Below are 27,845 nucleotides of genomic sequence, written 5' to 3'. Positions count from 1 at the left end.
CAGATTTTTCCATCTAAAGATTGCATCTTCATATCTGGAAATTGCCCAATTGATTGTCATTTCAGCTGTTCATAATGTAAATAGATGAAGACGACGAATTGGGAATGCCCACACATATAAAAAAGATCTGCAGATAATACCAGATTATTAAGCATGTTTAAAACTCTGATTAAGCAATCGATTGGCGATCCCTATTCATTTTTTATTGGGATTGCCAAAAGGGGGAGCCCACACATCTAAAATTATTTGTGGCAATCATCTCCATATCTCAGGATTGTCACAATTAAATGCTGATGTATGGGGTCCATTACAGTCGGTTTTGGAGAAATGACAGGAGCTGTCTAGTTGGTACTTTATCTCTCCTCTCCTCTCTCCCCCCCCCCTTCCTCCCCACCACATAAATCTCTCGGTAATGCATTTTAAAAGATCAGGTGGAGTTTATTATTTTGCTTGTGAATTTATTAAGCTCGGTGAAGTGAGAATGTGGCTGGTACTTTATCACCAGCCAATCAGCTTCTAACTGTGAAGTTACAGGCTTGGTTTGAAAAATTACAGGTAGGAGCTGATTGACCGGTGATGAAGACCAGACACTTTATCACTTTACAAAGTTAATAAATCTACCCCTCTGAGGTGACCAGGAATTGTTTGGGGTCCTGATGGCCATATTTGAGGACATATGTTCTATTCCATCATGGTGAACACACCTCCTGACTCTGCAACACCTCCTACTGTCAGCAGCCCATCCACAAGCCACTATATAAGCCTAAATGAATATCTGTAATGAAGTAGGAAGGCAGCAGTGTGTAGAAGGTGGTGGGTGATAGACAGTCATAGTTACATAGTTTTTATTAGACATGTGACACTGCTGAATGCGACTAGTGGTTTCCTTTGTCTATTCTACCTCATAAGTTACAGGCTGAGTTTTCATGAAAAATATCTGAGTCCGTGCAGACTGCTGTAATGTGTATCGTTATTGTCAGCATTTGTTTTCTGATGCATTGAGGTACAAATTCATGGATAGAACCTCAAGTGTCATCTTAATTTAAAATATATTGAAGTTTGATTTTGTTGTTTGGATGTGGCTTTGGGGTGTGATAGATTGGAGATTTTTCTACCATACTCATGTATGTTCCTTTTTATAGTGGCCTATCAATTAATGCCTTTGCACCTAATTTTGTGATTGCAAATAGTTTTTTTTTTTTTTAAACAGACACACAGCCATTGGCAGTCTGTTTCTGCTGTGTGTGGGTAGAGAATGTAGGGTTAGGGCAGTATAGCGTGCATGAGGAACAGGTGCAGAAAGAGCAGTTCTGTATTGCTATCTGTGTGGAGGGGGATGTTGTGTGGGAGGTAATGTGTGCAGGGTTAGGGACAGTGCAGTATGTGTGTGGAGGGGATGCAGGGTGGGAGGTAATGTGTGACTATGTCGACATTTGGGACAAACAAAAAAAGTGACTGACACAGGGATTCTCAAGAGTTTCTGTAGCTTTCTGCAGACCAAGGAAAAATGGCAGTCAATCATTGGTATAGTAAACTCTCCTTATTAGCTTAAGAAAGTCATATCCGAAAGGTTGCATTTAATGTGTTTATTGCCTTTATCTATCTATCTTTAGCTGTGTACACATGGGGGTGATTTCAGCACATATCACTAGCAACATGGTCGCTGAGCGACCATATTGCCAGTGATTTCATGTGATGTGGGAGATAAATCACCGGGAGCGCGCTCCCGCTTCCAGCCCAGCTGGTCGCAGGAGCAGAGATGGTCGCTGATGAAAGGGAACCTCTGCCGGGGGAGCCGCAGAGGGAATCAGCTGGTCGCAGGAGCGATCATAAGGGGGCTAAAAACGGGAGTGCGCACCCGGCGATTTATCGCTCAGCAACCATATTGCCAGCAAAAAATGCCCCTGTGTGTGCACCTTTAAACACACGCACTTGCCATTGCCAGTGAGAACAAAGGAAAGCTCAATGATGAATTTGCAATAGAAGTGTGTGTTACAGCAGTTTCACAGTGCATCAAGCAGGTTTGCAGAGGTGTGACGTTCTACAATCTTGAGCATATTCTTCTTCCCCATTATTTGAAATAACACTCCACTCCATGTCTGTATATTTGCATGTTGTTATGACTAGAGCTGGGACGACAAATATATGTTCATTCTGCTGAGTGGTGTTTCTGGGGTAGGCCTGGTAACATCGGAGGCCAGATTCTACCTGCCAAATTGAAGGATGAAATGTGCAATGAGACATGAACAGAAGTTTGCAAACATTTTGCAATTCTGCGTGATGTCTACTGCAGTAAGGGTGGATATTTCGGTCCCAGGCACTAGGGTGAATATTTATTTGTTCCTTACATGGTTCTCTTTAGAATCTGTAGTAAACGGTGTGTGCGGCCGCCAAAACAGCGAGGCACGTGGCTAAATGCAGCAGGCTCCCTGCATTAGCCGCGAACCTCGCCGTCCTCTGACAGCGAGGATTCCCCCGGAACGTTGAATAGGGTGAGCGGCGGGGTTAAACAGCGAGGGTGGCTTGTTTTTGGTGATCCTCGCCATTTAACCCCCACACTGGCCGCATTAAATACGGCCCATTGTTGCAAACATTTATTGGAATGATTTAAGAAAATCTGTAATCAGAGCTTTTGTATATTTCCTAAATAGCATTTTTGGTCTATTTACTAATATATAACAACTGGTACATGTTACAAATGAGACCCACACAACGCTGGGTGACCCTGCTTGTTATTTTTAACTAATGAAGAAGCAAAACTGATGCCGGAAAGGCAGGAAATATTTGTCAGTAATATTGCATATCTGCCTTTTGTGCTTCCTGTCGGTTGAACCACCAACAACATCTCAGATGTACAAAGACTATAGCGGTAGTTAACTTCATTGCTAAAGACCTCATCCCCCCCACTTTTTGTTATGCTGTACTGTATTGTTCACGAAAGCTAACCAACACATAATGCACTTAACACTGTATTTCAACATGGAGAACAGAAGAGGTCTCGGGTGTGGGACTGCTGCAATTTTAGCTGTAGGAGAGGAGATAAGATTTTAAAGGGAATGAGTAACTGACTGGAGTTGTCATAAAACTGATGTTTTGGAGCAAAAATAAAAGGATGTACTGTCAGTTGAATGCTAATGTCTCCGCAGCTGCGACTGTGTATGCAGAGACTGCTGGGATTTGTATAGAGGCACCCGTTCCATCAGCTGCATAGAACGATGCAGTGTTGCTCGCAGATCAATCGTTTTATCAAACGTATGTTTAGCCCCATGGTTGCACAGCGTGGCTTCAGGAAGTAATATAACAACATTCTTGGATAGGCATCATCTAACTAGTACACAAAACCCAGCAACTGTGTCATATGCATATTTGTAGTACATACCTATGTAGTTTTAATATTTGTGGTAAGGTCTATTCCCTAGAACACCCCTTTAAAAAATAAAATAGTAATAATCCGGTGAAGCATTATTTTTTATCTATTTTTAGGGGCTGAGAGGAGGAGCCACTCTAGGGGGTAAATTTACTAACCCCTTTCCATCTACAAGCTGGGTCGCACCTGGGATTTGTACCCAGCTCCATCCTGGCTTGTTACCCCTTTTTATACTAGAGGGAGGCCCCTGGCATAAATGCTGGGCAAGTGACATCCCTGAATGTGGGCCCTGAGCTGGTGCTGGGAGAAGAGAGCATCTCTCAGCATCGGCTATTGCATTGCAGTGAATGCGACCAGGGTTGCATCGACCCAGGTTACCTATTTACTTTGCACATTAAGGTTGAACCAGTGTTCAACCCTGGTCGCTACCTGGGTTGAAATGCCAAGTCTCACAACCCAGGTAATTCCAACTGCCTGGAATCCCGTGTTTTGCACGCTCCCACAAAAAACCCCGGGATATTTAAGCTAGTGGAAAAGGTGTATATGATGGGAGTGTTTCCCCCGGATGAGATGTTGCCTATAGCAAACCAATCAATACTTATTTTGTAACTTCTAGAACATAATAGCCCATAGCAACATCCCATGATCAGAACTCACATCTTAGTAAATAAACCCCTAGGTGGGCAAATCAAACGTTTTTGATGTTTTCTAACCTCAAATTCTACATTTTTATTTTGTTTATTTATTTTATTTGGTGTTCTTGCTGGATACAGTGATACTAGAACATTGTAAAGATCAATAGATCATGCACTGCACGGTAATAAACCATGGGCAGCTAGCAAACTAGATTATACCACTATAGATTGTAAGCTTGCGAGCAGGGCCCTCCTACCTTTTGAATGTCTGTAAATACCCTGTTTGTTGTATCCCTGTCTCCTTTGTAAAGCGCAATGGAATATGCTGCGCTATATAAGAAACTGTTAATAAATAATAAATAAAGTGGGCTAGTGCCCTGAACAAAGCAAAAGTGCTATTTTGTGGACACAGAAGATATTTAGGCTAGTATTTATATTGTTCCCAGCAGAGAAGGGCTTACCTGGACTCGCCTTTTGAGACCCCCCCCCTCACAGGGATGGGACATGCCTTTGTGACACAACCTCAGTTTGTCACTCAGTTGTAAGCCTAGCACTTTTGGAGGTGCTTGGTATCCATCAAGCCTTTGCCTTTAATGTGAATAGATGGTGTGTGGCATTTTAACTTACGGTACACTGAGTGTGTGGGTGGTGACTACACCGGACAGGCGGTTTTAGCGGTGCACCTCGATTAAGGCATTAAGCTCTCCTAGAAGGCAGAAGGGGTGGTGGGACATACCATGCTGTACGTTACTCTATACACATTGCATTACAATTATTTAGTACATGCCTGTATGTGCAACGCCATGAATTCCACTGTAATAAGCAGTAGAGGTACAGATTGTGTAATTATGAAGATGATTCTTATCTGGATTTACGTATCAGCCTAACAACCTCCAAACAGCTGTGTACTATATACAGTACATGTAATTGTACTAAGATTTATTTGCTGCCTGTGCTGTCTGTCCCTATTTGGGAAAGCTCCCATGATGGGGGCAGTTAGATTTTTCTTTACATGATTTGGCATGGGTAATGCCTTGATTTTTAATATGTATAGTTTGATGCATGCATCTTGTTGATTTTTAAAAAGTGGACCAATAAAGGTTATGTTTTAGACCTGCTTGTTAATTCACTGTACTATAAAAGTGTGCCTCTGCAAAATAATTTCTGTCAAGGGATACAGGTGTGCAAAGGACAGGTGGAAATTGCTGTAAGTAGAGAAGACTGCTGTAATCGGTGGCTTGTTCTGGGGGTGTGGTCACATGATGCAGCTAGATGAGGTTTAGGCAACCTTTTAGTGGCTGTTGTGGAACTACATCATCTAACATATCCCTAAAGCTTAAGGTGTATACACACGGCAGATCCTGCTGTGAGATGCGAGTCCCAATGCGATCAGATCGCATCGGGACTCGCATCTCACAGCATGCTAGAGGGGCACAATTTACACTATATAGTGCAGATCTGCACTATATAGTCTTGCCTGCCCTCTCTATCTGGCTGCCAATTTGCGCTCACACGGGAGCGCGCATCGGCAGTGCATCGGGCTCGCAAGCCCTAAAAAAGCATGCGATTTGCATGCGATATGGCTTCCGATGTTCTCTATATCGGGAACATCGGAAGCCCTATCTGCCCGTCTGTACACACTATTAGAAAGAGCAGAGGTTAGTAATAGGATACAGCTGTGAAACATAGGTTGCTTTGGACCTGTATGGCGACAGTGTGGTGGCAATGATGGCTTTATGAGGTGATGTGGTTTTTTGGTGGAACTCTGTGAAACTGAATAGTTACTTTTTAAAAATAAATTTATCGCAAATGTAAATTGTGTGCGATAATGTGAGCACCTCCAGCCTAAAGAAAGCTAAACGGTAATAATAAGTATTGCACTTTGAGATTTGTGCAAAATGTTATCTTCACAAAATTGCTAAAGATAAGGTAAAATAGTATAATAATTTAATCGTATAATTACAATGTCTGTATCCTTTCACATCATACAAATAACCAGGGTCTGACACCAGTTTTTGCCGGGTCAATGTGCGGTGTGAAAGGGCCTTCTGATATTTCCCTGGTCCAGTAACCCAGCATTCTGACCTGGGTTAAAAGAATGGTTAATCCCTGGTCAGGCACAGGTTGCTGTGCTGTGTGAATGGCATCCCAGGTCGAGTGACTCAAGTCCTGTTCACACTATAAGGAGGAGGCAATGTCCACCCCAAGCACTGATGTCACTGTCAGGTGTTCGCCTCACAACTGCCAGGTCGCTCCCGGGACAGGCCAGCTCTGCGCTATGCAGCGCCATCCTCCCCCCTCCGTCAGCGCTGGGCAGGGGGAAAGCTGCTCAGTGTGTATGCACGGAGTGGCTTTCCCCGCAGCGATGATTGACCTTATCGCTGTCCATACAAGCTGGGCATAGTCGCCCGGTGTGTATGGACCTTAAAGTGTTATTGCATCTCTAGGTAAATATTCTATAATTTCCTTCTGTTCCTTGGGGTACTATTTTGCTGACCTTTGACTGCAGGATATTAAACCTTAGCTAATCAGCCATAGCCTTTATAGGTTTCGCTGCTGTTAGCTGTATAATTGCTAGTAGGTGTATAATTAAGAGCTACTTTGAACTCTTTCTTTACTAAAAGAGGCCTAATTACTTAATGCTGCTTGGTTGTTGTTTTTTTTTTTTTTAATAAAAGCTGGTGACCAGAGCACCTTCATATAATATATTTCTCATTAAAATACCTATTTACCTACAGGGCAGTACAGATGGTGTAATGCATGGGTCTTCAACCTGTGGCCCTCCAGATGTTGTGAAACTACATGTTCCAAAATGCATTGCCACATATTTTCCTATAAGGACATGCCAAAACTGTCAGGGCATGCTGGGACATGTAGTTCCACAACATCTGAAGGGCCACAGGTTGAAGACCTGTGGTGTAATGGTTCGCATTACTGCCTCACAGTGCTGAGGTCATGGGTTCAATTCCCACCATGGCTCTAACTGTGCGGAGTTTGTATATTCTCCCCGTACTTGCGTGGGTTTCCTCCAGGTACTCTGGTTTCCTCCCACAATCCAAAAATATACTGGTAGGTAAATTGGCTCCCAACAAAATTAACCCTAGAATGTCTGTGTGTGCGTGTACATGTGGTAGGGAATATAGATTGTAATCTCCACTGGGGCAGGGACTGATGTAAATGGTCAAATATTCTCTGTAAAGCGCTGCAGAATATGTGTGCGCTATATAAGAAACTGTTAATAAATAAATAAATTATGTGCTTACCGATTGAGCATTTTTTATTTTTTTACAGTATGCACAATAACTTTATTGTTAATGATATTATCGCCCATATCGTGCTGGGGTAGCCAACTCCAGTCCTCGAGAGCTACCAACAGTTAAGGTTCCCATACACATTACAATTATTGTATACAATATCACATTTCATCGCATCTCGATTTTGCGATGAGATCTAGTACAAAAAAGTATGTGCAGCACATACTTTTTGTACTAGATCTCATCTCATCGCAAAACCGATATGCGATGAGATACGATATTGTATACAATAATTGTACCGTGTAATGTTTTCCAGGTCTCATCACAGAATCACAAGTGAAGTAATTAGCTCCAACTGTGGCTCTTTTAAAATGTGTCAGTGAGTAACGATCACCTTTGCAGCAGCTAGCTTTTCTGGAAAACGTGAACTGTTGGTAGCTCTCGAGAACTGCAGTTGGCTACCACTGGTCTAGTGTGTACACACTATTGACAATGTGCACTCCTGCAGGTTAAGCCCTGTTGTCTGGACATGCCATCAAATCTGTCTGGATTTCTAACTACCGCATGCTCAGCGTGGGTTCGGGTGACATCACTAAACGATATTGTTCAGTGTGTTGGCCCTATATTGTTCCTCTGGGAACACCAGCATTAATAATAATGTTATTGGCGGTGCTGCGAATAGCATAGTGTGCACAATGCTTTAAATAATTGTGGCACCATTTATAGCATTGGTCTATCAGTGCTGGGAGGAAGTAATATTTGTATTGTGTGGTTGAAGTCCAGTACTGGAGCTACAAGGGCGAATTTACTTATGGGGACGACAACACCCAGTTAGCTGTGCTTATTTTTTTGTATGATAAAAATGGGCTATTACCGCAATTTTAGCCCAATGGTCAATATCCGGCTACCCTATTATATCCCGTTTTGGCTGATAATACATGGGATCTAGTTTGTCAGGGATTATGGGGGTTATTCTAGTTCACTTTTTCTGACAAAATCCTTCTTAGATGGACAAAACCATGTGCACTGCAGGTGGGGCAGATGTTACTTGTGCAGAGATAATTAGATTTGGGTGGGGTTTTACTTCAAAGTGAGATCTGTATTGCAGTGTAAAAATAAAGCAGTCAGTATTTACCCTGCACAGAAACAAAATGACTCACCCAAATTTAATTCTCTCTGCACATTTTACATCTGCCCCCCTGCAGTGCACATGGTTTTGTCCATCTAAGAAGGATTTTGTCAGAAAGAGTGAACTAGAATAAGGCTCCATGTTTCATGTGTTGATGAATTCCCACTAGTAGGGCTAATTGGATAGTCCCTGAGTAATCCATTTGCTGTCATTTACTTTGGCTATTTGGATATATCCTATAGCTCATGATTCATTGCTCAAGGTGAATAGCCAAAGGTAGTGTAAATGTCAGGGTGTGCTACCATAACTGTGGCTGTTTGATATGAAGTCCTGGACGTCTGTTTGCAGTACTACAATAATCTCTCCTTTTGGACTCTCACAGGAAATATGATTCCCATTTACTTACTAAAGGGGATATTATATTTCATTTAATTAAGCTTCATATAACTTCCGCAATTAGTATTAAAAGGGAGAGCTAAAGTTGCGCTAAAACCAACGAGGAGTTTTACAATAAAAATAACATTTAATGGTACACCTACAATAATAAAAAAACAAACATACTTCGGTTAAAAACATGTTCACTGCCCTAGCCACTTGGTTGGTGAAATTTACTAGGATCTGCTCCTATTTGTGCCTCCAAGGATGGAAATGTAGACAAAAGGACCAGTCAGAAAACAGGTATTTGTACACTTCCCATATAGGTGGAAACTTTTTGAGGTAGATAAAATTACCATTTGCATTTCAGCTGTATCCTCCTTTGCTGGTGAAGAAAGGGAAAGTGTCCACTGTAAATCTGAATCTTACAGAAAAGTCCTCCAATAAAGCGGCTGGTTGGATCTCCAGTAAAGTGCAAATACGTAAAGTGACAGTTAGGGGCAGGTTCGTAAGCAGCTCCTGATGCGTTTCACTGTCAACAAGGGGCAGCTTTTTCAAAGGTATATGGTATATTAACACTGTCCAAAAACAGTTTTTCATATTCATGACACTTTACTACATTGTTATATTTATACATACCATCTTCAGAGAGATGTTGGGGAGAGGGTGGGCATGGTGGTATGATTAAGTCATTGTGGCCCTGCCACCCATCATATACAGTGCCTCAAAAACAGGCAATGTATAGCGGGCCTAAAATGACACCTTTCAGCGTGCATTGCGTAATCCGGTTCCCCTTGATCCACCCTCTGGTGCTCTGTAAGTGGGAGTCTGAGGTAAGGGGTATGTGGGGGTTATTTGCCCACCTTTCTGGCGGGCCACCCAATTTTCTGCGGCCTCTTGGCTGTCCAGGGAGGGTCGCCAACTTATGGTTATAAAGTAATGCTACTCACATTTTATAATAACTGACAGACCACCTCACTATCAGTGCAGCCATTTATGTGTACATAAATGGCTGGACTCCTAATTATTTTATAGCACAAATAAGTTCAACTGTACATAAGAAAAGTTGAGTGAGATTTGTGGCATTTGGATTTATTTTAAACTTGTTCTATATTGAAGCATAAACCTAAGTTGCTGAAGTAAGAGGCCACGCCCCTGTCAGTGCTGTGCTACCTAAATCTCTGCTGAGTGGGCACGCCTATCCCCATCTTCAGCACTCTTCCTTTTTTTCTTATTTTGTTGTGCAATAATAGTTCTTCTTGTGGTAATGAACATATTGCAAAATATAAAATGATGAAACCTCTACTAAGGTAGCAATGAAAAGTCATTATTTGCCTAAGTAATATGGATAAGTACCCGCTATCAGCATCTAAAAATTTAATTTTAACATTATTTTCCGGCATCACCTAGGATACATGTATTGTACTCAGAGAACATTAACATCAAGGGGAAGAAGTGCTCCCTTACTAAGATTCTACCATCCTAGTTGTATATAGAAGATTGATCTGATGCAATAAGCAACTATTTACAAAAGTCCATAAATCTGCTTACGTACACACGTGGGAACCATGTCATTGTACCATTTTGTGGTATATTGTGGTACTATATTTGCTTTAGGTTTTTGTATTGCATTGCGGACCTAATGGGGACCCTACAGTTCGTATGATAAAAAGAATGTCTACAATAATACATATACAGTGTGATTGATTAGGCTAACAGTGATTCTCAACCTCGGTCCTCAAGTACCTTCAACAGTGCATGTTTTCCAGGTCACCCGGCAGCTGCACAGGTGCACTCATTACTCTCTGACACATATTTTAAAAGATCACAAGTGGAGCTAATTATTTCACCTGTGATTCTGTGTGGAGACATGGAAGACATGCAGAATCACTGTTGGGGGTCCTTGAGGACTGAGGTTGAGAACCACAGGGCTAACACGCCACCACAAAAACAGCCATTCAAGCTTGGTGATCCTTTTTAAAAAGTGCCCTATTTAACAAAAGGGGACGCAACTGTAAGAAATTACATATTTTTTCTGCAAAATTGACACCACTAGCTAACTATTGTCAGGCGGCCAGTGAAAGAGAAAAGAAAACATTCGGAGGAGGCGAAATGCAGCGATAAATAATGATACTACTGGTATAGGTTGCATTACATTCTTTAAAACTAATCTACATGTGGCAAATGGACGCTGATACAGTGAGTGCAGATGTAGTTAAACACTAGGTACATTCTACAAATGCATGGTAACCTCATTCTACAAATGCATGGTAACCCCATCTCACTTGCAGTGGGACAATGATGGTAAATATTTTGTATAGAAAATTAATTGGTTTGTTTGTCCATTTTCGCATTCGTTCACTCTTGCAAAATGTAAGATGGTTCTGTTAGCTCCTTGCTCGGGTTCTGGATTGACCTCCCATTGGATTACACTGGGCTAGAGGCGTAAATTCATCCCAGTCACCCGGAGGTAAGTTGGAATTTGATGCCCTCTTCCTCCAACAGCCGGTGGGTCTGGAACTCACTCACAAGATTCAGCAACCTGAAGCAGTGAACCAGCATCCCATCTCACAGTCCAGCAGCGGGTGCACAGTCGCATCCTGCAGTGCATGCTTAGTGACACCAGGTGGAAGCTATCCTGTCACCTATTGCAGGTGTTAGAAGGGGTACAAAGCTGATTAAATGTGCCCGTACACCAATTTTGTCCAATCCCGACAAATCGGATGTGTTTGACATCCCCTCCGACCCGATGTGCGGTCCTGTGCATATCGGATCGGACCCTACACATTGAACCTACTGCAGGTTCAATCTGTCAGATCACCCCTATCAGCAGCACATCACGAATGCTTTTTAGCACCCACAATGTGTTGGTCCGATCCGTAGGAGTGTTCCAGCGGTGAAGCACCACTGGCACACACCTATGTGCAGCAGCGGGGTCTGGACAGAGATGGGGAGCTGGTCGTGGCATTTGTCATGCGGGGCGGGAAGCAGCTGCTGAATTAAAAAACTTTTTTTAAAAAGACTGGACGGCCGCTGATTGGCTGAGAGAATTCTAAATATTTTAATAAATTCTGTAGCCGTTCCCGCCCCATGTGGTAAATGCCTCTACGTGCTCCCTGCTGCTGCCTGGACCCAGTCAATCTCCGCTGCCCACCCACTGCTGCCATTTTACATGCAATAAATCGCATTCGAGTCCCGTCCCTCCGCCTGCGGCCAGTAGTGTCACGCGGCGGTGGGGGGGGGGGGGGAACACACAGTTGGGAGTCACCCCCAGTCTGAAGGGAACAGATGCTGAGCGAATGCGCACAAAGTTTATTCAGCAGCGCAGAGGGTGAAAAATAGGTGCGGGACCATATGGTGCTCTCATTTGCATAGGCCATGCCCTCTTTTCAGCGCACAAGAGTGTCCCTCTTCAGAGGGGTCAGAAGTTGGGAGGCATTTACTCTGCAGCAGAAGTGGGTGCATTACAGAGCTCATTTGGAAGAGCATCAGTCTCTCACTTGGATCCCACTGTGTACAGGTGCTTCTCTAGGACTTGAAGCCCAGAGGCAGGTGACTCCATTGCCTCTGGGAGTTACACCCCACACTGGGCAGAACTTTGACCCATGGAGCTTGTTCTGGGCCTTCCACTGGATGGATTTGGCTGAAAACTACTCAGTCAAAACATTTGATCTTTGAGACATAGCAAGGGATTTGGGTCCTGCTTGGACCTCCTGTTAGTGTTTACCAGAACTTTGACCCAGTGAGACTGGGCCTTCCACTTGATGGACTTGGATGAAAACTTTAGTGTACTGTAATGACTAACACAAATAACCATAATTCAGGAACCTGAAATAAATATAAATGATTGCGCGTGCAATTGGAACCTGGACATGCACAAGATTCTACTTCACATGCATTGAGGAGAATGGACAGACCTTCTGAAATGACAGTATATATACTGTACAGTATTTACCGTCATTGTAGTTTCACATCTATGGTCATCTATCTGGGCCAGGAACTTTGCAGTGCTTGTTGTTTCCGGTCACACATAAGAAGAGTGTAGTATATCAGTGGTTTCATTTATTCAATCTCTTGAGCAGAGTCATTTATGGTACGAGTCCTTTTTTAAGTGGACTACAATTCAATTGTATAATAGTTACTAGAATGATAGGTCGCATGCTTAGATCTATCTACTACAAATATTTGAAATAATATGTAATTGTTTGGAAAGGCGCACTGTTTGGGGTTCTGGTACAGCAAGGAAAGGGTTAAGTATGAAGTCAACAGGTATAGGCACATCTAGGTATGTGATATGTTTGTTTTGGAAGGTGCTACAAATGCTGGCTCTGTGCAACCTGACACCACAGGCCGGGCCAGCCTCCCCAGGAAAGCAGCAATGTAAGAGAACTGGAATTTCAGGTCCTTCTCAGTAATAGCAGCCGGCCCTCCCTGGGCTGTGACTGGTGATTGCTGTCATTTCCAAACTGAAAATAGGAATGAGGGGCAGAGATGTGTCTGATCTGCCCATCGCTGGCCTCCGTGTTGTAGGTAAGGGGCAATTTCTTCATCAAAAGATTGTAAACCAGCATTATATCTGATAGATCTGGTGCTTGGTTTTACAGGTGTGTTATAAGGAATGCGTTCAGCACAGTGCTATACATTTGTGTATAATATAGTTACACAGAAAGATGATTTAAAGATGCAACTAAAAGGCGATCCATGTTACTGTGTGTATTGTGGACCATTGTGTAGTCTGTGCTGTGTGTATCTGATGGCATAGGTATAAGATGTCCCCTATCGTACTGATGTAAAAGGCTCTTGTTATTATACAAAACTGCTGTAATGAGTGTGTGATAGTCTGTGTAGTTGTGTGACGCCCTTCTGGCAAAAGTCCTGTGGAGCTGATCTAGTATGTCACAAACCCACCATAACTCGGCTTTCTATCCATATCTATTTCTGTGTTTTAGATGGGGGTACTTATCAAAGCTTGGAGAACAATACAATTGTGAGAGAGAAAGTACCACAAATCTACTCATATTGTACTGTAATTGTCATTTTTCAAATGCGGCCTCTGAAATGAAGCTGATTGGCTGATGTATTCTGTCACAATTGTAGCGCTCTCTCTGCTTTGAAAAATATCTCCTAAACTAGAACCCTTTAAAATGTAACCTATGCCACATCTATGCTTTATGATATTGGAGAGCAAAGCTGTAGATCACATTGTGTAATGGTACAGTAAAGCTGTATGATTTGTGTACCGATATCTACCAGTGTATGGTAATAAATCCATGAAAACTGATTTCATAGTAACAAACTGGAAATGTGGGGACTCTGAGGATTATCCCGGTTCCTCTGGAAGAAATACTACAGTCCCTGGCTAAGCGCCAGGCAGGTGTGCAAAGCATGACACAGCTTTTTACAGTATTCCTTTGGTTATGTCAGTTTTGATGTTGGCATTACATGTGTGCCTTTTGCTTGCTCAAGCATCTTTTTTTTGGTGCAATTGTCAATTTAACTAATATATATTCTGCTTTGAATTAAATATATTTAACATAGCTTAAAAATAAACGCATAGGAAAACTGCTATATAAACTCTCCACCGTATTTACGAATATGGTGCTCTGCGGAATTCCTTTAGGGCAGACTTAGTATTTTTTTTGGTTTATTTTTGTAATCAAGCTAAAACAGTTTAAAGTGTGAGAGAGAAAGTTCCAGTCAACCAGATCCTAAAGTCTGGTAAACAATCAGCGGTGGGTGCACTCAGCAATAGTGTGGTGCGGTGCCGGCTTGGCATTCGTATATACACTTGCTGATGCAGGTGGGTGGGGGAGTGATTTCTATGCTGCAGCATAGGCCTCATAGGTGAGATCCTCCCTCCCTCATCTGTGCTGAACACACGAGGGGGGGGGGGGGGGGGTTGTTTGATAATAATGGGTGAGCATCTTACCCAATACCTCATTAACGGTATTGAGTAAGATACTGCTCCGAAGGGCCCTTTTTACTTTCTCGTCTAGTGAGTATGGGGCTTTACTTCTGCGTTTGAAAAATGAGGTGAGAGCTGATTAGCTGCTACTTTATCTCTCACAAATCTATTTGTATGCAGGCTTTGATACATGACTCGTAGTTATTCTGTTCCCATTGGGGAAAGCAGTAAACTAATAGTATGCCAATCACAATATGTAGTCTGAACATGATCCAGTATGGAACCATTTTATCACTTGGTCAGGTCTGACACAAACCTTGTCTGCCAAAGGTCTAATAGAATCTCTATAAAATGATATTTTGTGTTATAAAGCTGATATAGAAAAGAGCATCTAGGCTTGGAGTGGTTTGATATATTGGGTTTTCTCTGTAAACACGTTTACCGGTAAGAAGCCTGGCACTTGAGTCTTTGCTCTGGAGTGGCCCACACAGTTGGTGACACCGGGTTCAGCTACATGTATGTGCAACAACGAAGGGAATCCCTGGCAAGGTATTCTGTCAGGAAGGATTCTGGTATAGGCTAAAAATACAATAGAACATAGAAAACGGCGTTGTATGTGATCTTCAAACAATAACTCTTTAGGTCAGGCATAATATAAAAGCATGTCTGAAGTTTTAAGACTGCAAGCTCTCTGTAACGGGGCCCATAAATTGTAAGCGCTCACAAGCGGGAAGGCCCTTTTATATACGATGGTTACAATATTTTTTTAATTGTACGAAATGTCTTACTGTATAAATGTGTATTACATTTATTATGGCTTGTACTGTATTTGAGCTACAGCATCTAAAAATAACACTTGGTATAGGCAGCATGGTGTCCAGGAATCAGCACGCAAGACTAATAATTCATTATCCGTCATAAGCCCCACCCACACTAGGTGCTGTTAGTTTCTCAGAGTATCCGTAACTGCAGATCACTACAATGTCTGTGGGTGAGAGGTTGCTACCTATGCTTGTGTCTTCTTATGATCTGAATTGTTACGGTTAAATGAGAGTGGAATAAGCAGTACATAGGGAGAATAAAGGATAAATCTATGCGCCAAATGTCATTGCAACACTGGGAGGTGTTTCTTTCACCTTTTGTGAGCTCTGTAGCTTTGCACTAGTGAAGAAAAAAACCTGCTGTAATGCAAAGTGTGACCCAATTTATATATGTTGTGACGAACAATTCGGGTTGCGTCAAAATCCCTGTGGTGAGCAATGTCCCTTTATTTTTTTATTTTTTAAGTGGACATTACACTTGGGTATGTCTACAACAATATAACTTTTTATATGTGGCTTAGACACGTGGCCCCAAATTGCCGACAACGTGGTATAGGTGACCAATTGCAACCTGGTGCAGTCCAGGTCAATACAATCTAATCTTGTCAGAAACTGATGAGCTTTCCCTCTGTCAGAAAAATATTGCCAGGGATTGAATACCCCCCAAAATGTATACCACAGAATGAAGATGTGGTAGTAATGTTGTTTAAAGCATTAGAACTGTAATGTCACTGAATAATCCCTCACTGGAATGGGGATAGGTATGTTGGGTTGACCGTTATGCTGTCAAAATGTCACCTGCAAAATGGAGACTCTAAAATAGTGACACAATACAGGTTGAGTATCCCGTATCCAAAATGCTCGGGACCAGGAGAATTTTGGATAACGGATTATTCCGTATTTCGGAATATTTTAATATTTCAATGATGTATTTTGAAGTATCTTGCATGTATGCTGTATAAACACATAATATACACACAAATATATTTTATTACCACATAAAACACACACAAATATATTTTAATTGTTCAAAAAACAAGGTTTCAAAACGTGAAACAAAATGTGTGTACTATCTCAGCACTGAATTTGAATGCCAAGCAATCATTGTCTTGCACATATATAGTGCCAGTTACATATCATGTCCCCAGTGATGCTGTTACAAATGTCCCCAGTGAGTTTTTAGCAAAAAAATATTTTTTTTTCACTTTCTGGAATGTCCGTATTTCGGAATAATTCGGATAACGGATACTCGGATACGGGATACTCGACCTGTAGTAATATTAAGGCCTAATTAGTATCTGCATTACAACTATAAAGGTTATGCTTTACCATTATGTTATAGTTATGCGGGATACACACCAGGACGACCCGCTCACGGTGCACGATGTGAGCGGGTCATCCGTGTTTCTTCTGACCCGCTCACGATGACGCGGGGGGCGCGACCCGCTCATGATGTGCGCCATGAGCGGGTCCGATCCGATGGCGACCCGCACCCGGGAGTATGGTAGTTTCCAGATGTGTACCCAGCATTAGAATAGTCACAATAAAAATGCTATAAATAACATTACACGTAAGTCGTATTCTGCAATCGACAGTGTGTCAACTGAACATACCTATTCCAGTCGGATATACCTCAGTGAAGAGGCATATGCTAATATACAATTTATCAAACAGTCAAAAGCTCTATTACTAAAGAAAATGTGTTGAGATGGAGTGGGGTCCCATAATGTCTAGGTGGACTTTGTGGACACGTCAGCATTTAGTCTATGACAGACTGGTGCCTGGTACTTTCACTTTCCAGTTTGCATGTGCGCAGTGTAAACTACAATCGCAGTTTCAGATTTGTTAAAGCAACTAAACTAAAAATAAAAGTAGAATAATTTTAATTGAGACATTAAGACATGCTTTAGTCGAAGAATAACGTTTTTTTTTCTTTCTAGAATGCTATTGTGAGTTGGCATCCTAGTACTCATTGGTTCACAAGCAAATCTTACTGGCAAATGGTGAACCTTTTGATTTGGGTGAAGCATCCTTTAAGACGTGTCTTTTATATTCTAACTAATGCTAGGCCAGTCATGTATAAGGGTGCCTCTTGCTTTTCTCATTCTGGGCACGTCACTTTAGCCACTGACCGAACAGGCCTCACCTGTTTCTCCACTTACAGTGATGATAGCCAGCATTGTTACTGGGCGAGACACATGTATTTGTAGATCTGGACCTAAAGCAAAAGCCGAACAATCTTGATAAAAATCACCTGCAACACTTTCCAAGGTCTCCTGTTGTCTGCAAAAACACAAGGCTCCATGTATCTGCCATTCACGCCAAATGACGGCAACACGATAAACTGGCACCATTCTATCTGTAGTGATTTGTTACATGGCACCTCCGATAAAACACTGATGTAATTGTAGACTTTTAACAATTATTGTATATTCACTTCAGCATGATAAGAGTACTGCTTAAAGACTAGTGACCCTTCCAAGTAAAGTCACAGATGATTTTGTGTAGTCTGTTATTGATCACATATAGTGCAATGTAGTTGTTTGTGTGCATGTCATTTTTCAGCCATAGGAAATGGGACTATACACAAACCGTATGAAAGACATCTGTGAACCATCCAGATAATGTATGTAGACTATTGCTAGATTGACACCAAAATGTCAACATTGACTAGGTTGCTATGGCAATGGTCAACGCATGCAATGGAGTTTAAAAAACAAACAAAAACTTTTTAATGCTGTTCCATCCATGTGGACTCAGATTGGGAATGGTAAAGTGTTCCGAGCACAGCAAGGCACCTCACCAGGAGCATGGCGAGTGAAGTGCTACACTAATTGGGGGTACACATGCTCTGGTGCTTTATAAATAAATAAAATAATGGCAGTGCATTACTATATAAACATGATAGACTCCTAATCTTTGTCCCAGGTTTATAGTGTTTGGCAGATACAGTATATGTCCAGACCTGTCCTAGTAACCGAATCGGTGCAAGATTGTAAGCTTGCGAGCAGGGCCCTCCTACATTTTGACTATCTGTAAATACCCTGTTTTGTTGTATCACTGTCCCCTTTGTAAAGCGCAACGGAATATGCTGCGCTATATAAGAAACTGTTAATAAATAAATAAATATCTTTATAACACCAACAGCAAATAGACATGAGGCAAGGCAGTAATTGCCATCAGGCTTTCTCAGTCTGTGAATCTGAAAACATTGCAGGCTTTTTGTGCAGTAGGGAGCAGGTGGCTTTCACACTGTGTATAGCTTGTTTGCAAGTAAAGTGTTTTGAGAAAATACACAAAACATAAGGTGCATACACACAGGCCGACAGACGGCGGCGGTCGACGATGATGCAGGAGCATGCATTAGAGCTCATCGACCGCCAATACACACCTAGGCGATTTTGAGCTCAAAGTAGCTCAGAACTGCAAAAGTGAGCTTACTTTGCACTCAACATCGCATAGTGTGTATGGGTCTTTACTAATTGCTTTCAACTGCATTTCACTTCGTTAACAAAAGTCTTACTAGCTTGTACAATATATTTTGGTTGCTATAGGATACTGCATACTTGCATTGTTTTTTTATTAATTAAGCCTGTCCCATCTTATTGTATCATCCAAGTTTTGCTGTGATAACACAAATGTATTTTATAATCCTCAGGCACATACACACACGCACACTGACTAGGAGCTTCTGTCATCATTGATGTGCCTCAGTGATACAGATGACCTAATAGTTAGTGTTGGGTGCCTCTGATGTGAGTAGGAGATGGGCACATGGTTCAATGTTTTTTCTTAGTATGTTTCTTATGGATTTCTTTTCATAAACTGTCTACACGTTCTCCCTGGATGAGTCTGTGAAAAAAAAAAACATATTTAGAGCTGAAATAAATGAAACTGACAAAAGGTATTGGCACCCATCATTGTTGATTCCATAGTTAATAGAAATCAGGCTTTGCATTCGCTTTTGAACAAAAATGATGGGACTGGTTACCTTATATTTTGCTGAACCATCTTTTAGAGGCAATCTTTGTATTCCAGGTGTTCCTGTAGTTCTCAGTGAGTCTGATTCCGTCGAATGCGTCTGTGTCTTCTAGTAAAGCCACAGCCAATTTTCATAATACTGAGGTGCCCACTTACAGCGTCTTGTGGCATTGCATCTGTGTCTCTTCAGTTACACCAATGGTGCACTGCCAACACTTGCACCAGCCTCATGGCGGGTTAATTTCTCTGTGTGTGGTGTCCTGAATGAGCAGTTGTGCATTTTTGGATACAGCGACAGGCCGCTGTTACCTTCTAGGCTTGGGGTAGCCAACTCCAGTTCTTGAGAGCTACCAACAGTTAATGTTTTCCAGACCTCCTCACAGAATCACAAGTGAAGTAATTAGCTCCACCTGTGGGTCTTTGAAAATGTTTCAGCTAGTAATGAGTGCACCTGTGCAACACCTGTCTGGAAAATGTGAACTGTTGGTAGCTCTCGAGGACCGTAGTTGGCTACCACTGTTCTAGGCTTTACATTTTAACATGCTTGCCTGTAATGTTCTTACTGAGCTTGTGATAGGCTGTAGGTGTGTCCTTACGAAGGGATGTAATCCCCGAAACATTGACCCGAATACACATCGTTGATTATACTGCCTCTGAGTACTGTTATTCCTACTTTCGGTGTGTATGTGTTTAATTTTCAGCAAGTGCAGATTGGGCTCCCTATTAAAGGGTATGGGGTGATTTATTGGCCAACGTAGTCAAAATAGACCAAACTGACAAAATAATTGTGGCTTTTACTATGGGGTTAGCTGTTATTGGTTAACCTCGCAAATGGGTTCCATTATTTGGGCCAAATGATAAAAGTCTGATTCTGGACAGTTTATTAATTTGTTTGGCCAAATATAATCGGGTTGGGATCATTTGGTCTATTGCATTATGGTCGAAAGTCATTAGGGCGAATCCATTAGGTCGACATGCTAAAAGGTCGACATGACTCTAGGTCGACATGGGAAAAGGTCGACATGATTCTAGGTCGAAAGGTCATTAGTTCGACAGGTCATTAGTTCGACAAGGTCATTAGTTCGACATTGTCTATGTCGACATTCACAAGGTCGACATGGGGTTTTTCACTGTTTTTTTACCTGAATGTCAACACAGTCGACATGGACACAGTTCACTGCATCCCCTCGCATCGCTCGCTGCTCGCTGTGCTCGCTATGCGTCGAGCACGGTGCCTCGCTACGCTCGGCACACTATTTTATTCTCCCACCACGCCCTAGTGGATGGTAGGGCATGAAATACCGCCTGTCGGCACATGTTGGCTCAAAAAACAGTGGAAAACTCCATGTCGATCTTGTGAATGTCGACATAGACAATGTTGAACTAATGACCTTGTCGAACTAATGACCTGTCGAACTAATGACCTTTCGAACTAGAATTATGTCGACCTAGAGTCATGTCGACCTTTTAGCATGTCGACCTAATGGATTCGACCTAATGACTGTCGACCATAATGCAGTAGACCAAATGACCGCATCCCATATAATCCTGGTCTGGAACGGCATCAGTCAGACTGTTCGAAATGTATGGCATGTGGACATCTTTAATCATAATTTACAAAACTGAGGCAATGTACTAAACTAGCAGAGAGGATGGCTGCAAAGGTCTCCTAAAAGCATCTCCCCTGTATATCAGACAGTTGCAGCTTAGTCATTGGTGGATATGTGGTCATGTTGCAAAATGCTACCATATATTATTTCTAATAATGATGGGCCTGTAATGCAAAGAACCTGTGTTTTTGTAGGTCTAAAACAAAGGACTTGCCCACTGAAACTCCTAAGCCCCATACATCGGAATATGCTTCGCTATATAAGAAACAATGAATAAATAAAAACACACTAGACAAGAAAGTAAAAGCTATCATTCAAAAGGGCCCTTCTAAGCAATATCCTTTACTATCTCCTCTAGTGTGTACAATCGGCGTCGTTAACAACCACTTCCCTCTTAACAAGGAGGACCTTGTTAATTAGAACCATGGCCTCTGCTCCTCCTGTTGATCCCTTCCGTGCTTGTGGCTTTCAGTTATAAAAAATGTGGATAAACAGAAGTGAATCATGTTCCTCACCACATAACTGGACCTAAGGATAACATTTAAGCACAACTTATTTTATTTAATTATTATAATTTTTTTATTCTTGGTAACAAATGTTTGGCCTAGGGGTGCCGTAAAAAAAAATACTCTGATACTCTGATTCAGGGTGCCGTGATTCAAAAAAGTTTGGGAACCACTGGTGTAAGCACTAACTGATCCTGGGTCGTGTAGATGGAAGCAGTGTGAAAATTTTGCTATGGCGCAGCATATTCCATTGCGCTTTACAATTAGACATTCTTAATTTCCACGGATTAATCAGATCTGTGAAAGTTTTAGCAGCTCATTGAAGAAGAAAGTGCACATATGTGTGCATCTCAAGGCAAGAGCGCCCCTTGTTTTGGGTTGGCTAGTGACCTCTAACAGTGCCACAAATGGCCGGCTGGAGATCTTGGTGTGCTAAAGGCACATACACACTGGGTGATTTTGAGCTGAAAGTCACTCAAAACACCCAGTTTGAGCTGCTTTCAGCTCAAAGCCACCCAGTGTGTATGTCCCAGCGATGAGCAGCACCCGCATCATCGCTGGCAAAGCCGCTCATCTGCTGGTAATACCAGCAGATGAGCGGCTTTGAGGAAGACTTTGCATAGTGCTGTGCTATGCAAAGCCGCCCTCTCCCTGCTGGTGGCGCCGGACAGGGGGAAGCCGCTCAGTGTGTATGCAGTGAGTGGCTTTTCCCCCCAGCGATGATAGCGATCATAGCTGTCCATACACGCTGGGCATAGTCTCCCAGTGGGTATGGACCTTTACACTGGTGATTTAGTTAAGGTGCATATACACGGTGCAATTATTGTATACAATATCTCATCGCATTGCATAGGTTTTGCAATGCGATGAGATCTAGTAAAAAAAGTATACGCAGCAGATGTGTGACGGGAGTGCGCATCTCATCGCACACACAACAATTGTACCATCTATGGGCACCTTTATTCTTTTATTAGGCCAGATGGGATTTCTATTGAAGATGGGATGTTGGACCTTATTTTCCTTGATACGCAGTGCTACGTGTATTTTTAAGCACACCCGCCTCTCACATTGCCGCCCGTCCCCCTTCGCAAGCCGAATTTGCCAGCACGGCTCTGAATGGATGTTTTGCATCAACATACATTCACAGCCTAGGAGGCAAGGACCACATCATTTGATGGTCGGCAACCATCGAATGTTATGTGGCGTTCACGCAAAACGAAGACACTCTCAGGTGTCTTAGCTTTGCGTGTGTCCTGTACAAGGACAGGGCGGCAGCTGACATCCGGTGATGTCAGCTGCCGGCACCCACGTTATCAGGCCATTATCATGAGAATGCCCAGTGTTTTCATGGGAACACCAGTGGAATGACGGGACTTCCCATGGGCTCATCCCCCGACCTGCCGCTCCCCCGTCTGCACTGTGTGTGTGTGTGTGTGTGTGTGTGTGTGTGTGTGTGTGTGTGAGAGAGAGCACCCTGCGAACACTATTTGCCATGGCCATTGGCACACAGCACATGCGTAGAACAAAAAACATTGCACTCCCGTACGAATTCGCTTGGGAGCGCATCAACTAGAATCAGGCCCGTTGCCCATAGTAACAAATCAAATTCTACTTATATATTTTAAACCTCCTAGAAGATAATAGATATAATCTTACTGGTTACAATGGGGAGCTTCCCGTCTTTAATAGAACGCCCATCTTTGTAAATTGACCCCATAGTGTTGATCAGTATTCATTTTGTTGATGTTGTAAGTACCTGGTTTTGTCTTTTCAGCTGACCCTCCTCATTCCTTCTATCTTCTGTATCTCATTGCATAACATCCAGTAAATAGGCCTAAACACTGATCTCACAAACATTGTGAGAAAAATAATATAGTGATCGCTGCACTTGTTTGTGGCACAGAACGAGTTAATTTGGTGGAGCATTTGAAGCAGGGTAAAATATTTACCATCCATCCTTATCATGTTAATGGATAATTATGGTTTCAGTTGGAATGTGCCTCATTTAGCTGTCTGTTTATCTAACTAAAGGCAGGCCACTCAGTGGTGAGATCATAGATTTCTATGTTCTCCCTCCCAAGCCTGTATACGGTTCCATTACCCTACTGACAAACATCTGCACATAACACTATGCAGCTTGCAGATGTTGGTTAAAGTGCCCACCATCTTCCTCAAGAGTTTTCCCTTATACGTTTTAATTCATACTTTCCATTTTGGCAGTCACAACTCCACTGGAATATCCTTTCATATGCAAAAATGTTAATTTTCATCTGAGTCGATGTGTATGTATTGGCAAAGCTGCCTTTAAAACCTCATCTGTCCTCTTTGTATAAAACTGTAAAATTGTGAACATAGCAGTTGAGTAGATACTTCTAGTTCTTTAACCTCTGCAGTGCACTGTGATGGGAGTGTCTGTTGTGGACCGCTGCAACAAAGGGTCTCCTATCAGCTGAAAATAATTTACTGTGTGCTTTTTCAAGGGCAGCTCTCCCCTCCAGAGTTGAATGTTTTACAATAGTCTTAGCAGGGAGATTCCAGTCATACTCTTCTGCAATACAGCTGTTTCCATTCTACAGTGTTTTCTCGCAGTGTGTCTGGGGTGGAGTGCTTGTGGTGTGCAGATCTTTGCATGTTCTCGTTTGCCATGACGTGGTCATTGCTGTTTCCTTCCTGTAGTTCACAAGCTTGTTCTTGTGATAAGAATAAGTTTTACAGTGCAAACAAGAACTGAAAAATGCAGGGAATCCATAGTCCACAGGTTTTTATGCTTTTGTCTATTTTTTGCTACCGCGGCTACAGAACATTAAATAACAGGTATTCTGCATTTTCCACCATGGCAGCCGGCACATTTTCTATTACTAGTGTTCTTATAAAACTGCCTATTCTAGCCATAGATGGTTCTACTAATCCGAAATTGATCAGTTTTAATGTACTGTGTTTATTATCATTTATCTACTGTTTTGTCATGATAAACATGAGCTTTCTTTTGTCACAACTTTAATATTCCAAAGCCAAATTCATATTTAATTTTGTTTCTTTTTCCCCCTGATTTCTTGCAGCTCCTGACAATCAAATGACAACAGAAGCTTAAGAAGAATCTTTGCTTATTCACTAAAGGAAGATTGACGTCACGGCTGTGTAATATTCCTGTAACTACCTGAAAGAAGCACTTACATTTGCCTGCAACGCTGTTTGGAAGAAGCCAGTATCACTATTTTTCTCATGAGGAGCTGTGGGAAGGGGATGCACTAGGATGGCTACTGCTGTGCAACCAAATGAACTGGTGTTCGAGTTTGCAAGTAATGTCATGGAGGATGATCACCAGGTTGGTGGCCCCATTGTGGTTTTCCTGTCTTGTGAAATGTATGGGCTGCAATATACAGTGCACTAATCTGAGAACCATTGCTTCATGATCCATTCTTCAGATATAACTAAAGGTTCCATTTCAGATAAAGACACGTCTCAAATGTGATAGATCAGATATGGTACAATACCAACAGATTTTGTTTTTAGAGCCTAATGATCACCGAGGACATCTGTGGCCGGCAATAAGGTTAGAGACTGAGGGGTAATGAATATGATAAGGAAGGAGAAGTGGCCCATGCCAACCAATCATCACTGATGTAACATCTATCATTTCTCCTCTCGCTCACTTCTCCTCCCTTATCACTGCTTCGTACATCTACCCCGGAGTGCTTTTGTACAAGTTCCAGAAATCCTCTGTGACTTCAACAACTTAGTGTGATGTTTGACTGTTTGTTTTTGTTGCTCTGGCATCATTGAAATATGCCACCTGATGATGTTGTGATGCTGGTTTAGGGCACATACAGTATCTTCAGTATAGAGCCAGGTGTAAACCACTAGAGAGTGAAGCTACTATACACAGCAGAGGTTAGCGGTTCACTATATGATCACTATTTGGCAGAAATGTTGACCTCATTTTGTTCAGATTTATCATGATATTTTATACTGGATTTCCTAATAAACACTGAGGTAAAAATAATATCCTCAAAATATACATTGCTCTACAGATATTACATTTCAATTAATATAACACTGTAGGCCTGAACAACACATAATGCACTGGTATACAACTGCTTTGTATACCAGTATACCACATGTTTGCATTGAGATTGCAAACATGTGAAGTACACATGATACATACATAGGAGGCACCTTTATGTACAAATACTCTTCTGTGATCTGCTGCTTTGTCCGGATACTCTCCATTTAATCAACTGCGTGAACATTGGCAATCTGGTTATTCAGGGTGGCCATTGTTTATACGCTAACAGTAAAGTGACTGAGTGCAAAAAGTGCGCAAATATAACTTTTAAGGCAGCAGGTAACCATCTAGAGGTGTTATTCTAACACCACCTCAAAGGATAATGGATGAATGTGCAATAAGCAAGTCACACTGCGCTCAAAAAGGTCCTCCTTATAGTCACCATGCAAATCTGGTTGATCCTTCCATACCATATAAATCAGAATCCCAATAGGAATAAGTGATGCTGTTTAGCTCCTCCAGACATGTAAGAGAGAAAAGGTACACAAATGGTGCATAACGTTTTTAAAAACACACTATTTATTAGGGATGTACACTCACATTTAGCTGGGGGTTAAAAGCATATAAAACAATGATCCCAGGGCAATATCAGGAAACCGCTGGTCTAGTGGAAAAACAGTCCAGCTCCGGAACTGGAGGTGCCGTCCAAGGGGGTGCAGGAATCACTGTAGTCCAACCGGGTAGATACGAACGTGGCAAGACACGCCAAACTAGTTTCGGATCGTCACGATCCTTCCTCAGTGAGTGCCCATACATGCTGCGTTTTGCATGCAATGTGCGTGCCATGCAATCTGAAAGCAGTACAAAAAGTATGTGCAGCACATACTTTTTGTACTGTGCGATGCGATGCCCGCAGGAGCACGCATCATACGCTGCTATTGCAGCATGTATGGCCACCTTAACAGGCCTGTTTGTCCATGTCCATTGTTGGTTTTTCCCATCATGAAGCAGGACATATGATGTTCCTGCACCTGAGAAAAGTCCTGGCAGCTTCTCGGATTAGATCCACAAGATTGGTATTCTAACTTATTTGGTAGTTAAAGCTTGGGGAAATTGTTATGATTTCCTGTGACTTGGGTATATTATGTCCTGTGAGAGGATTTGATATACCCTGGATGGAGTTTTAATTACTGTCCAAAGTGGAGATTGAAATGGTCACTTGTCCTGGACAAGTGACCACCAATTTTTCATTGATTTCACTCACACATCTGTTGTTAACCTTAACATTCTGATTAAAAACAAACCCGTGCAGGGGGATCAATGGAAAAGTCAACACTTATTCTCTCACAAGCAGAGACCCTCTCTCTACCCTTTGTCTCATCACAGCATTCAGAGAATTTGATGGCAGTTAAGAACCACTTGGGAGGAAATCGTAGTAGCCTGAGGCAACTCTGTCAAGCTTGGTGAGAATATACAAACCGCACACCGACAGGGCCATGGTGGGAATTGCACAAATCACCTCAGTGATCATTGGGATGAGGGTGCTAACTATTACATCACCCATACTAGTTTGCCTACCTAATATGCACGTATGAAGTAGGCTGAAATGCTAAGTAAGCCAGAACCTAGAACAGGGTACATGGAGAGCAGAGTGATGGATCACAATTTGTATGGTGAATTTGATGGCCTGCACATCTGGATACAGTTTCTACCTTGGAATGGCCAAAGGTTTATAATTACAAGAAACTATTCTTTGTTCTAATGTGATCGAAGTTGCTGACAGTTGTTATAATTTTCATCAACAGTGATATACTGTATGAGCCTCTTTTTTTGTAAACTATAAAATAATGTAGGGAAATGTCAACAAAACTAAAATCTATTTGTTGAAGGACATTTTCTTGTTTTGGTTGCTCATTAGACTTTTTTTTTAATACAAATATATTATTAGTCCCTGTCATTTAAGAGGAGTTAATATATTGTACCCTGGAGAATTTTTTACTATGTAGTAAGATATGCATGTCAAGGGACCGTGGACCTGTGCAATATTATATAATTCAAGTGCACAATCTTCTTGACCCTTATCCCTAGAGGAGGAGGTGGGCCATCAGGTAGCAGTGCTCAGTGGGGGTTTCCCCCTGTACCCCTGTGGGCCAGTCTGGACCCTGTGTTCGTCAGTAAGTGGAATCTTTCTTCAGCATATATTTGGTGTAGCATAAATTAAAACAAAATGAAAATGGTTCTAGTCATAAGGTGATG

General features: G+C 42.0%; 1 protein-coding gene across 6 annotated transcripts in view; it reads left to right on the top strand.

The window, feature by feature from the left end:
* The window catches only part of ELF1 (E74 like ETS transcription factor 1), a 105,171-nt gene that overhangs the window by 52,787 nt on the left and 24,539 nt on the right, over positions 1-27,845 (top strand). For 2 of the 6 annotated variants that reach the window (XM_083168910.1, XM_083168914.1), the window contains exon 2: positions 24,643-24,908. In XM_083168910.1, coding sequence (XP_083025036.1) covers positions 24,837-24,908 — 72 coding nt within the window. In that variant the 5' untranslated portion in view covers positions 24,643-24,836. Of the gene's footprint in view, positions 1-9,124; positions 9,265-11,104; positions 11,231-13,267; positions 13,291-24,254; positions 24,398-24,642; positions 24,909-27,845 lie in introns of those variants that run through there. The other 4 variants (XM_083168913.1, XM_083168911.1, XM_083168915.1 and 1 more) reach the window with 4 other exon arrangements.

This window comes from Crinia signifera, chromosome 2 (assembly GCF_055691185.1).
Source record: "Crinia signifera chromosome 2, ASM5569118v1, whole genome shotgun sequence".
NCBI classification, from domain to species: domain Eukaryota; kingdom Metazoa; phylum Chordata; class Amphibia; order Anura; family Myobatrachidae; genus Crinia; species Crinia signifera.
This window is presented reverse-complemented; position numbering and strand designations above follow the sequence as displayed.